Source organism: Neomonachus schauinslandi, chromosome 10 (assembly GCF_002201575.2).
Source record: "Neomonachus schauinslandi chromosome 10, ASM220157v2, whole genome shotgun sequence".
Lineage (NCBI taxonomy): Eukaryota > Metazoa > Chordata > Mammalia > Carnivora > Phocidae > Neomonachus > Neomonachus schauinslandi.
The window spans coordinates 99273577-99288199 of record NC_058412.1 but is presented as its reverse complement, the minus strand read 5'-3'; the positions used below and the strand labels follow the sequence as shown (position 1 = coordinate 99288199).

Sequence of the window (14623 nt, the reverse complement as noted above, 5' to 3'; positions counted from 1 at the left end):
TAGATAGTTCGAGGAGTCCTTGCTGCTTCTCCTCTAACTTCCATGTCTCCTTTGAAAAAGTATCCTATAGCTCTAGGTTCCTGACAAGAGCTCCCTCAAGACATTCACAGTCTCACTACTATTAGGCGCCTGGATGGCTCAGTCAGTTGAGTGTCCGCCTTTGGCTCAGGTCATCATCCCAGGGTCCTGGGATTGAGCCCCACATCCGGCTCCTTCCTCAGCAGGGAGCCTGCTTCTCCCTCTCCCTCTGCCCCTCCCCCGACTCTTGCGCTCGCGCGCGCGCTCTCTAATAAATAAAATCTTTTAAAAAAAGTAAATAAAGCTTTAAGGCCATCAGCACTAATCTCATCATGCCCTTTATCCCTATTTAAAACTGTCACAAGAAGTCTTTAACTTCCAAATCATTCTTCTAATAAGGTGGTAAACATTCCCATTTCTCACCCTTCCTAAATGAAGCCCTTCTAAAGTCAGTCATAAACACACTCATTAATATTCATTAACAGAATCCTCTTCATGCACCTGTTAGTCTGAGTCTCACTGAAACCTGGTTCTCCTCTGGGACATATATTTCTATATCCTTTTTAGGTAGTTAATTTTTCTCTCCCACAGTTTGTCTTTCTTACTACTCATTGCCACCTTCATTCCACTGGCTGGCCCTGCTCCCTAAAGCCCCCAACTTCGAATATCATGTTATGAAACCATACCACCAAAAAGCCCTTCTTATTGTAGATATCTAATGACTATAGTCTCTCCCCTCATTTCTTGAAGAACTAAGCCCTTGGCTCACTGCCACTCTTTCTGATAGTAGCCCTGTCATAATTCTTGGTGATTGCAATGTCTACACAGATGATCCTTCTAACACCCTGGGCCTCCCAGTTCACTGACCTCCTCTTCTCCTATCACTCTATACTCCATATCTCATCTTAGAAACTTACTCCCAGAATCATAACTAGATCATGTCATAACCCAAAATTGCAGTCCCATCATAATCTTAATTTCAAGTATCCTACTCCTCAAACATTAGCTCCAATCTTTCCATTTTATTCTAATATGCCAAGGCTAACAAGGCTAATCTTATGTCTCATAGGGACCTACAATCCATCAATCCTCTCACCTCTTCCCCATCCCTCACTCTCAATGTGCCCTCATTTTCCTCCTAACCCAACATAGATACCCTGGTCCATCATTACAATCAACCCCTTGCATATAACCTTCAATTCCCTTGCCCCTCTCTTGCTTGGTCATACTTGACAAATCTTCTAAAGCAGTTTAATCCAACTCTCTCCTTACTCCATGATTGCACATCGTTAAATATGGCTGAAGAAAAACATAATTATGTTGATTCATCTAACTTTACAAGACCATGAACTACAAGTGCACCCTTACTGCTGCTCAGCAGTACTATTAAATTTCCTTCACCACTCTCTTAAACAACTATTTCGTATCTTTTTTTTTCAGATCTCTACCTCCTCCCTCATTCTTGCTCTCACTGATGACCTTCCTGTGACACTAATACGAGCAAATAGAAGAGTACTACAAGCTCTCACTACCATTTTTATCCATTATCCTGTGATCATATTCTTTGCCTTCTCTCCTGTGACAATGGATGAAATGCCCATGTGCATGGACCAAAAGCCACTTCCTCCACTTGTGTAAAAATATTCTAACTCCTTTTGCCTACTTTAGAACATAGTTATCTGCATCATCATTTTTTCTTATCCCTGGTGGATCATTCCCAGAAGCATGCTGTTATTTTCTCCATATGAAAGAAAAATGCTCTCTTGATCTCACTTTCTCCTCCAGTTTCTTTCCCATTCCTCTGTGACCCATTATAGGAAAATGCCTCAAGATCTGTCAATCCATTAGTGCACGGTAACTTAAGAAAGGGGTAGATGTTAACTAATAAATGTAGAAGGAATGACAGAAAATCAGTATTTTGCAATGAATGGTATAACAACTTGATTCAAGCAAGGATCATCAAAGAATGCCAATGGCATCAGACAAAATGTTGGAAAATAAGACATTTACACACCCCACTCACTAATTAACTCACCAATTACAAAAAACAAAATGTGTCTTTAATGGAAAAATCAGTCAGACTCCTCCTTAACTGAGTGAGCAAAGTTAACAGCACAAATAATGGGACAAATTAACATCAGGGACCTCATGATGTGAGGCAATGGGAAATATACAACATCATTTATGGAGAATTCTTGCCAAAAACTTTTTATCAGAATTAACTGTGAGGAAAACAGATAAATCCAGACTGTGGATATTCTATAAGCCACTACAGTAGACACTTTAAAACTGACACTGGACCATGAAAGAATTATAAAGAGCATTACTGGAATGAGTAATATATCTATTACTGCATCAATATTAAATTCCCTTAGTGTGATAACAGCACTGCACTTATGTAGATGACTGTCTTTGTTTTTGGAAGTTACATGTTGAAGTACCTTTTTAGGGATGAAGTGTCACAATGCCTGCAACTTTTGAGCAAATATTTTAAGAAAAGGGAGTTGTCTGTACTCGTCTCCAATTCCACTCCTCATTCTCTCTTGAACCCACATTAATCTTATCCCTTCCATTCCACCAAAACAATTCAAAATTACTGACCTGATCATCTCCACACCAGTCATTCTTAGTCTGTATTTTATTGACCCATCTTCTCATTGAAATGCTTTCTTCACACTTGGATGTCTGAATACCCTACAGCACTGAATTTCCTCCTGTGGTTTTGGTAGTTTCTTCCCAGCCCTTTGGATATGTTTTCCTCAACTTATAAATGCTGGAGTGCTCCAAGGATCAGTTTTTGAACCTCTTTTCTTTTCTACCTATATTCACTCTTTTGGTGTTCCTCACTTTCAGAGACATAGACAACGAAGATCCCCCAATTTAGATCTCCAGTTCTGACCTCTTTCCCAAACTCTAAATTGTATATCCAAATGTCTTCTTGATATGTCTATTTTGATATCTAATAGGCATCTTAAAATTAACATGTGTCCAAAAGAGAATCTGAGGTTCCTTTGCAAACCTATTCCACCCACAATCTTTGTTATCTTAAGAATACTGCAATAGCCTCATGACTGATTTCCTCAATTTTGTCCCTACCTCCTAACTTAATCTACTCTCAAGACAGCAGCCATGGTGATCCTGTTAAAAAATAATTCAGATCAGCTCAAAACTCCAATGGCTTATCATCTCACTCAGAGAAAAAGTTCAAGTCCTTAAAATAACCTAAAAGACCTTCATGATCTGGCTTCATGTTACCGCTCTAACCTCATCTGTTATTCTTTCCTCCACTCATTCACTCCTATCACACTGTTCTCTTTTTGCTATTCCTTAAACAGGATAAACTACAGCTTCAGGGCCATGTACTATTTCCTCTGCTCTCACACTCTTCTCTGCATGTCTCACTCCCTGACCTCTACTAGTTTCTGCTCAAATATTTTTTTTATTAGACTCATCTGTCTCCCCTTCAACTGAACGTAAGATCCTTTATGAGGTCAAGGATTTATATTTTGTTCACACTGTGTCTAGAATAGTTCCTGGCATTAAGAGGTGCCCGGTAAGTTTTTAAAGAAAAGCTGGGGTACTGAAGGATACTGAGGAAAAAAAAAGACCAGATATCCTTTTCACCGGCATCTATTAAACCAAAGATAACTATAAAAAAGAGGACTCTTATCATATCTAGTCTCTTTTAAGATTATAAATGAAGAAACATTTCATTATTTGTTCATATTCTGGATGGAATTTCAAAGATATTATTTATATATATCTTGTATTATCTACAACAAAAACTGTTAATTTGAACTATTAACGTAAGAGAAGTTATTTAATATATGAGATAAAACTGAATATTCTTTATTTGTATTTATGTTACAAATTCCCTAATGGGGCACATTCACTGATGAAGGCCCAACATGCATCACCTTATCTATTTATCAAAGTGAGTCAGCCAGGATACCTTTTCAGCAGCACACTGAGATGGAAAATATTATTCTACAAACATTAAAATACTGAATTAGAACTTTATTTAAAAATCTTATAATTTAACATTTTTACTTATTTATAATCCTAACTAATGTGATTATATGATCACATTTCTATAAGGAACTAGAATATCAACAGAAAGACTAGTTTATTCTAGTTTTTACACCTATGTACCTGTTATCTGCCTCCTTTAATACTCTACCTTTAAGGAATTAAACTCCTGATGTTACTACAGTATATAATCCAATGTAAAAAGATAGGAAGTTTAAATAGTCTAAACTAAAATTCCTTTTAAAAACCAAACCAAACCGAAGCATATTCCAACAAGTGTTAGTGATTAAGGGTATTTATTTTTCTGAAGAGCTTAATATTTTGGAAATCAAGCCACAGAAAAACCGATGAACAATATAGTATAATCTCATACTGACCCTTTGTGGTTTACTGAAGTACAGCATCATAAAAGTCCTGAGGTTCAGGATAATTGTTACTGGGAACACACATTTCGTCAGACACAAATCCACCAAAATACACATATGACATGAATAACACTCTAGCTTATTTAGATACCTTTATAAATAACTCAGATTCAGCAAGAAAGATATTATCAGTGCCACTTTCCAAACAAACTGAGATCCTAAAAGATTAGCTCATTTATGTCATTTAACATGTGTAGTATATAAAAGACCCTTTACATTTATGCACACACATGCACATACAAAGTTGTGCAAAGATTCACAAATAGCAATACCCTAACTGAGGCCATCAAAAATACTATGGCTAAAGACTTACAAAACGCACTATATATCAGAATATCAATTTTCCTCCATTCAATTAGGAGTAAAAAAAAATATATACAATGTTGATTGTAAGTCCATGAAACTGGCACTTCTACCCCTTGTTGGAGTCATTATAAGCTAGTACAACCCTTTTGGAAAGCAATTTGGCACGAATCGTAAGACACAAAAAGTGTTTGTGCTTTTTCTTAGTAATTCCATTTCTGGGAAGTTATCCTATAAAAATAATTCAAAATATGGAAAAAGCTATAGATTATTTATAACATCCTAGATGCTTGGCATCTGAGATTTAACATTTGAGGTTTTAACACTGGTAGTTTTAACAGCTTGTGAGAGAACCACAGGTTGATCCACAGCATATGTCAAGTTGCTATGTGAATGAGGAAGTCACATGACTAACTACAGAGTGAGCCTGACTGCCAGCATTAGCTTTTCCCTGTGGTCTGACTGCTCTCTACATACATAGATATTTCTAAAACGGAGAAGGGAGCAGATGGATGTCTTTGTTTAAAAAAATTGTTTAAAAGTAAAAGGCCCTAAAATAGCAAGTCAATTACTTAGACTTGCTAAGTAATTGATGAATGTGAAGAGTCTAAGAAAATACTGATATTTGTGGTATGAGATTGCTAAAGGCCTTCAGTCACATTTATTCCCAATGCCGTAAGTCTATGGCAATGAAAGATTGGAAATATGATTAAGTATTCAACAACAAAGAAATGACAAATTAAATCAATCCAACTAATCATTTAGTGGCTAAATTAGGGTAGTAGAATTACAGATGATAATTTTTCATTTTCAAAATATTTTCTGTGACAATATTATATCTGGAAATTAAAGTCAAGATAAAAATGTACTGCTAAATAGAAAAGGGAACAGTTCACACAATTCATTTCATGAGGTCAGCATTACCCGGACACCAAAAACCAAGGACAATGCAAGAAGCAAAAACTATAGACAAATTCTCATCATTTAACATAGGTGTAAAAATCTTTAACAAAATATTAGTAAACTGAATCTAGGAATATATAAAAAAGGTAGTATACCACAACCAAGTGAGGTTTATCCCAGGAAAACTGTATTACTTACATCTTCCAGTTATAAATACAAGTATAGCTATCACTTGTTTGTATTTTCCCTATATAACCGTATTAATATAGACAAAGGTTTGACCTGGTCCACTTGACAAAGCTGAAGTATTTGCTATAAAGCTTCTCAATCAAGTTTATAATAAATCTGCCTTCTCAGTCAATTGAATACTTCAATTTAAAGTGTTTATTTAAGGGGCACCTGGGTGGTTCAGTTGGTTGGGCGTCTGCCTTCGGCTGATGTCATGATCCCAGGGTCCTGGGATCAAGCCCCATGTTGGGCTCTCTGCTCAGTGGGGAGCTTGCTTCTCCCTCTCCCTCTGCCTGCAGCTCCCCCGACTTGTGCTCTCTCTCTATCAAATAAATAAAACCTTTTTTTTTTTAAGATTTATTTATTTATTTGACACACAGAGTGAATAGTGAGAGAGAGAGAGCACAAGCAGGGGAGCGGCAGGCTCCCCTCGAAGCAAGGAGCCCGATGTGGGGCTCAATCCCAGGACCCTGGGATCATGACCTGAGCCTAAGGCAGCTGCTTAACTGACTGAGCCACTGAGGCGCCCCAAAGTCTTTTTTTTTTAAGTGTTCATTTAAAATATCTTCATTTGGGGGCACCTGGGTGGCTGAGTCAGTTAAGTGTCCGACTCTTGATTTTGGCTCAGGTCATAAGTCATGGGATTGAGCCCTGGTAGGGCTTCGTGCTCTGGGGGGAGTCTGCTTGAGATTTTTGCTTTCCCTTTTCCTCTCCCTCTCCACCCGCCAGCGCGCACGTGCATTCCCTCTCCTTCTCTCTCGAAAATAAATAAATCTTAAAAAAAAAAAACCATTCATTGAGCTCATTCTAAGATTAAACTTCAATTACAACATACTTGACGACTTAAAAGACAGCATTCAACATTCCTTAGAATCATAAAGTAAAGGACCTCAAGTAAAATATTGCTTCACAAACATCCCTGAGTGATATGGCAATACTGTCATATTGTGAGACTTACTGAAAAGGGCACCCAACCCCTTAAGGCAGCCTCTTTGATTTTTGCTGGACAATTCTAATAATGAAGAGAATTCCTCTTTATATTATGTTGAACTCTAATTTCCTTCAACTTTGATTTACTGGCAAAAATACTGACTTCTGGGGGCACCTGGGTCGCTCAGTCGTTAAGCGTCTGCCTTCGGCTCAGGTCATGATCCCAGCGTCCTGGGATCGAGCCCCACATCGGGCTCCCTGCTCGGCAGGAAGCCTGCTTCTCCCTCTCCCACTTCCCCTGCTTGTGTTCCCTCTCTCACTCTGTCTCTCTCTGTCAAATAAATAAATAAAATCTTTAAAAAAAAAAAATACTGACTTCTGATGTAGTAAGAGTAATGAAGCCTTCATTAATATATTCATTCTGCAAATACTTGAAAATAACTAGTAAGTCACTTTTTCATCTTTTTCTCTCCAGGCTAAACTGAGTTCTCCCAACCATTGTTCAGATGATACTACTACTAAATTTCATTTTTTCTTACCACCACTTCCTGCCAAAGACAAACATTTAAAACAAATGGGCTACAACATAGTACCTACAGGGGACGAGTCCACCCTAGGAAATTTATTACAATAGTCAATCAACTCTCAAATATCAAAATATGCCCCCAAATAAAAATCTATGCAAACATTTTATTCCCAGTGCAAAAACATACTAGTTGTAGGAAACAGATATAATTGAATATAAAACACTTAATTTTTAAGCAATGATATTCTTACAAGTTATCAGTATTCTTTTATCTAGAGATGAATTATGGAAAAAGAACTGAATCCTGGTCAAAAGTTCTACCTAGCTTTCAAAGATACACATGTATGTTGTACACTGGAAATGACTACAACACCGTATGTTATCTATACTGAAATTAAAAAAAAAGATATACATGTATGTAAACAGCGGTCAAAACCAATATTGGTTCCAAGGGTACAAGCTGCTTTGCTTAGGTTGCTGAAAAAATGGGTGTGCTAGAAAACAATCCTCATTTATACTAGCTTTTATCTTTGCTTAGCTTTGACATGGTTTTAATTAGTATTGTACTACTCTAAAAAAAATACATGGAGCCCTTCAAGGCAGTTATAAAAATCACTTACAATACTGTATTTCTTTGACTTCACAGCAAAACTGAGATGGAAAACTATGTATTACATATTTTGTGCTAGTGAAACCTTGGTAATTAAGGTCTAGTAGGAGTTATGGGAGAAAAGTTCACTTACGAATTACACATTTTAAAAAGAAGTTTAATGACTTTAGAATGCATGGTGCCTGGATTCAAGTTTGTATATCCTGAGAATACTGGAATCAAACCTAGGAAAGGTCTACCTTCATAAACGGACAGAAATAATTTGTAGTTAGTAAATCAAAGAAACCAATCAAGAATAAACTGGCAAGAGTCTAAAACACTAGTCCTTAAGTGAATTAAATGATGTATGCAAATACCATGTTAACTTCCTCACCAAAACATTCCTGGCAAATAAGATGTTTTTAGGCTTACATTTCTAAGAGTTAATGTTCTCTTCCTTTGTATCTAAAATGCACTCAACATCTTGAAATGAATAAAAACAAGTGAACATTTAATGAGTATCCAATTCTTACCTGGAACCCACTTAATTTCCATTTCCATATCATTTTCTTTGCCTTTCTTTTCTTTTTCTTGAATAACCTGCAAGAGCTGCCTGTATTTAGCAATTTGTTCTTCATCATCCTTCTGATTTTTCTTTGTTTTCCCATCTTCCACACTGACTTTATCATCACCTAATTAAAAAAATCAATTTCATTTAATACACAAAAATAACTGACTTTTAAATCTAGTATTTAAATCTCACAGTCACTATAGCACCTTCCAAAAGATGTTGTCAGATAAAATACAACAATAGAATATCAAAATCAGACAAACTTCTTAATATTAAATGAATTAGATGAAAGCATTTGGTCTTGTTCATAATAAAAATCACTTGCAATATAAGTTAGCACTGTCTAAGCAGTATATTGGGAATCTCCCTTTTTATTAAAATTCATGTTTCAAAATAATTTTATAGACATGCAATACCTTGGACTTTCTCTTCCCTATACACAAGACAGGAGAGACAGCATTTTATCCCTCTTTATGTCTTCTGCCATCTGCACACTGGCTTTAAAATATTATGGTCACTAAAAGGAGGCTGAATATTGTTGGGATGCATTTGGTACATGGATTTAACTGTTTATGCTGAAGAGACAGATAAAGGAAGCTCCTCGAAATCCAAAAAAAATAATAATGAGTCTTTTCAATTTGATGGTGAATAAAAGTACGCTTACTCTCAGGACCTCATTAGTACACTGAGAATGAAAGTTAGTAAATTAGAAATTAATTCAACTAATATCCCTGTGTGGAAAAATACCCACATTTCCATTTCCTAATTTTATAAAAATAATTAGAATACAAAGGAACAATATAAAATTCATGGGCAACAAACACCAAAGAAACTAATATGTGAAAAGTTTGTTTGCTCTGTACTTCCACTGTAATTTTCCAAGTCAAAAACATAAATTGAGAACCTGGGTTTTAATGCAAAACATACAGACTTATTGAACTGACTAAACATCCCTGGTAAAGGAAAATTTAGAAGCAGCATAATGAAGACCCTCTCTTCTATAAGTTATGGCTAACTGGTCACTAAAAATGTCTAACATCATTAAGCATTTAGCTGTCAAACATTAATGTTAAGATTGTCCTCACATCTTAAAAAAGGTGACATGGAAAAAGCACTGGTTAAGTAAATGTTTTCATAGTTTTTTTCTCTAAATGAATAAAAAAATAGTCCAGGACATTCTTTCCATCCTATCACACTTTTATATTTTCACTCAAACAGCTGAAATTCATTTTTTTCCTGTTTGTGCTTTGTGCCACAAAAATAATGTTGGATGGAATTCTGTCATGTATCCCATAATTCAATGGATAAAACATCAGGAACACATTAACAGAATGGCAATGTATTTCTTTCTATTAAAAGCTTACTTCTGAAAACATAATTAGAAGCAAGCTCCTTCCAGGTTAAAATTTTAGTGGTAAGTCTCTGATGGCCTACTTTAAATTGATTTTTTCCAGTACTAAAATTTTACTTTCTGAAGCTCTAAAATGTGGGATAACTCATGTATATCTGTTTTTTTGCAATTCAAGGACAATACTTTGTGAAAGCCTTAATACTATATAAGGAATGAAAAAAATAATCCAACAGTAAGAAGCCCTGCAATGATCTTTTATAAACACCAGGAACTTCGAGTAACTCTAAGGCGTTCAAATATACTAATGTATCTATCACAGGCACTAAATTACAGATTAAAGTAAGCTGGCAATCAACTAAAATACTGAAGAAAAATGCATGCTTTTAAAACTTAATGAGTAGTATATTTCAAACAAAAAGCCATTAATTCTTAAAGTTTTAGACATAAAAATATATGATATGGTGTAGTATGTTAAGCACTTTATAAACATTAACTCAATCTTTCCAACCATGAGCCAGGTACTATTATTATTCTCATTTCATAGCTATGGAAAGAAAAGCACAAGGGCTTAGGAAACCTAACCTATATAACTCTACTATGTGGTAAACTCAGGATTTGAAACCAGAGGGCCCAGATCTTAAGAATATATTGACAAATTAATACATTTTTGCCCAAATGCCAATAATGTCATTTTAAAAATCTAGGTCAGTTCTTCCAAACCAATCAAAGAAAACTGTTAACATACAGCCAATCTTCACAAGTATACATGTTCTCTTCTTTCCTTTAGCCTAGAGCCGCTAATGAAGAAAAACTATGCTGAATCTTCAGAAAGTGCTAAATGACCATATAGGCATCTGAATAAAAAAATATATAGATAAATCAGTATATATATTTCAAACGCTATTTGAAAAAGGGCTTAGCTCTTCTGGGCACACTAGAAATAAAATGGTCACTGAATTGTTTGGAAAGCCAAAATGTTAACAAGCAACAGCCACTGAGACCTTAAAAGAATGAGAAGGCTTTTGTGCCCAATATAACTACCCTTGCAAATCATACTTTTTCAAAGACTATTAAATACCTAAGAAATTATGTGGTTTTATTAATATGAGATGTCTGAACAAAGAAAGTAGAATGATTAAGCATGATTCTCCATTCCATGTGTAGAGCATAGTTCAAGAGTAGCACTTTAGGAAAAACTCAGAAAAATGATGCAGTGTCTTCAGTAGTCTAAAGAAACAATGACAGGCCAATCACAGGACATAAGAAAGTTAAGAATTAATGGTCCTATGTTAATACTAAAGAAGAATTTTATTTAATTTGACGTTCAGGTCATAAAAATAACACACATGCAAAAGGAAAACCAGAAGACAGCTATGAAAAATATTAAGCTATAAATAAAACAATATTCACCACTGCTAATTTAAAATACTTATACCTATGCTTAACATTTATGGTATTTGTTGTCAGCACTAAACCTCTTACACAATTTTGTGTGACTGGGAATTGTATTAGATAAGGCAAATAAAGATGTGAAAATATCAGGAAGATAGCATCAAATAAAAACTGATAAGAAATTACAATCAAGCAACCATTTCCAAACAGAGCCAGACTATATAGAGGGGAAAAAGATGTTTTTTTGGTTTTATTTTTAAAAAATGAGTTATTTTAGGCAAACAGCATATACAACTAGAAAATACACCACTGATCATTTCAATCATCAAAACAAATTTTTAAATAAAACATAGGTAATTTGAAAACTTCTGTTTCCATTCATGGCAAGCTAGATTTTTCAAACCAAACTTTTCACCAAGGATATAAAATTAAATGAAATATTTTTAAAATCTTCAATGGGTTAAAAAAAAGAAAAAAAAAACTTCAAAGAACTGACAAACTAGTAAAAAATTACCAAGTCAAAATCAAGGGAGCACCAGGTAGTTGATCCTGTATTCAAGATTTATTTTTCCCTGAGAACATTTACTGATCCACAGAAGAAACACAGCTATGAAACTAAACTAGTTTTGGCAGCCTGGCAGGGCCAAGAGGACAAATGTTACCAGAGAAGAGATTTCAACTACTATGTCCACTTTAAGCAGAGACCCAGAAGGATATACAATTAGGGTAGAAGCCAACCAGAAGTAAACCAGCCCTCATGAAGACTTGCATCACCCACAAAGTCCAAAGAACCTGAAGCCTTAAAACTTGGAGTAATGTAGTCCTAGAATGACCATAGTAAATGAAAGTTCTCTGATTAGATACTCATCTCAACTATCAAATTAGCACATAAAGTTAACCATGTATACAAATAAAGAAGAAATATCTTGTAAAGTAACAAAAATGAACCCAAGAAGACTTAAAATACTGAAATTATCAGACGCAGACTATAAAAACATGCTTATACCATTTATAGAGATAAAGATTAAAAATACCTGCAATGAATAGAAAGTTATAAAAAGTGATATTGCTGATTTGAAAAATAGTCAAATAGGACTTTTAGAAGTGAAAAATACAATAACCAAAATTAGGAACTCAATGGATAGGTGTAGCAACAGATTCAACACTGCTGAAAAGCAAATTAGTGAACTGGAAGATAGGTCAGAAGAAAACATCCAGAACACAGCAGAGAGAGACAACAGATTAAGAAATATATGAGAGTAGCAAGATGGAAGTTATAGTGGAAAGAAATAATATATATACTTAATTGGAATAGCAGAAGGACAGGTTAGAAAAAATATCTGATTTAGATAATGGCTGAGAAAATTCCAAAACTGATGAAAGCTACCATGATACAAATACAAGAAACCCAACAAACCCCAAGCACACAAGTAAGAAGAAATCTGTTCACAGTAAAACTGCAGAAAGACCAAAAAAAAAAAAAAAGACAAGAAAACTTCAAAAGCAATCAAAGAAAAAAGAAATCTAGACAATCTTCAAAAGAATGAAAAAAAGACAACTGAGTTCTCAAAAACAACAATGAAACTACAAGTCTGTAGGATATTATCATTAGTGTGGAGATGGAGAGGACTTCCCACCTACAATTTTTTTTTTTTTGCCATGAAAGTTATCTTTCACAAATGTAAGCAAAATAAGGACATTTTTATACTAAAACTCAAGAGAGTTTGACACCAACAAATACTACCAGAACTTATCAAGGATATACATAAGGTAGAAGGAAAATGATCCTAGACAGAAGTATGAGATTTAACAAAGAATAAGGAGCAAAGAGAGTGGAGGAAATGTAGCAAAAAGGAAGTAAGAGCAGTTTAAATATTAATAGCCCATAGGACTTACAAAAAAATAGAATTACAATACACAGGATAGCATGAGAGGTGTTTTAAGATTCCCTGTATTTTCTAGGAGGTTAAAGATATTACCATTAGACCTTAGTAAATTAAGAATGCAAGTCATAATTTCTAGGATAATCACTAAATGAACAGAAACAGTCTACTTTTTAAACTATTTGAAGAGAAAATGGATATAAAAAATATTCAATCAATTGGGGAGCCCTGGGTGGCACAGTTGGTTAAGCATCCAGCTCTTGGTTTCAGCTCAGGTCATGTTCTCAGGGTTGTGATCTTAGGATCCTGAGATGAAGCCCCACATTGGGCTCCACACAGAGTCTGCCTGGGATTCTCTCTCCCTCTCCCTCTGCCCCTCCCGCTTGCACTCTCTATCTAAATAAATAAATAAATCTTTAAAAAAAAAGTCAATCCAAAAGAAGCTTAGTTTTTTTTAAAAAAAGGGGGGGTAATAGAGCATTTTACTAGTTTGTTAACAGACTGCAAAACTATATGAATCAGGACAAATCTAAAAGGCCAGGCTTTTTTGTTTGGTAATTATTTTTATTTATTTATTTATTTATTTTTAAAGATTTTATTTATTTATTTGCTAGAGAGAGACACAGCGAGAGAGGGAACACAAGCAGGGGGAGTGGAAGAGGGAGAAGCAGGCTTCCCGCTGAGCAGGGAGCCCGATGTGGGGCTTGATCCCAGGACCCTGGGATCATGACCTGAGCTGAAGGCAGACGCTTAACGACTGAGCCACCCAGGCGCCCCTGGTAACAGTTTTTAAACAAAATGTTCGTGGTTAATGAAATTTAGGCTAAAAAAAAACCTCTAAATAAAAAATTTCAAATACCGTTTGTAGGTGTATATAATACGATATATGGTAGTATGTTTTGCAGACAGCTTAAGAATTAGCTTGGCACTCCCTTTTAAGCTACCGCCAAAGACATATTTCCATTAACAAGTCTAGATTAGGCATCTAAATGCTTACAAATATAAAACAGCAAAAGATTACAAGTACCCTGTAGCTCCTCTTCTATCTCTTCTTCATCCTCACTAGAGGAAGCTAAGTAGGCTTGAAAATCCATGTCCAAAAGCTCTTCCTTTTTAAACTTCCTGTTGAGTGTTGTAATTCTTTCATGATCAGTCTCATCCCAAGTGATCTCCACCTTTCACCCATAAAACAAATAAAAATAGAAGTGTCAGTAACTCTCACTCACAGAATATTTATCACTAAGCTAAAAAAGACGTAAGCTAAACCAAATAATAAATGACATGCATAATAAAAAGTATTTTACTTATGAAAGAGGAACCATTTCTATTAACCTGTACCTTTTTCCTCCTAACTCTGCTATATGCAAACTAATATTAGGAGTAAAAACTCACCAGTGTTTCTATTAATTGTAGGGAAAAGAAAATGCACTAGCGAAAAAGTTAACATTACGAATTGACAAAAACATGTTTTTCAC

General features: G+C 35.1%; 1 protein-coding gene across 2 annotated transcripts in view; it reads right to left on the bottom strand.

The window, feature by feature from the left end:
- The window catches only part of ESF1 (ESF1 nucleolar pre-rRNA processing protein homolog), a 64712-nt gene that overhangs the window by 33287 nt on the left and 16802 nt on the right, over positions 1-14623 (bottom strand). For both annotated transcript variants that reach the window (XM_021700668.1, XM_021700669.2), the window contains 2 exons: positions 14176-14323; positions 8485-8643 (listed from right to left, as the gene is read on the bottom strand). In XM_021700668.1, the coding sequence (XP_021556343.1) occupies positions 8485-8643; positions 14176-14323 (307 nt within the window). The remainder of the gene's footprint in view (positions 1-8484; positions 8644-14175; positions 14324-14623) is intronic.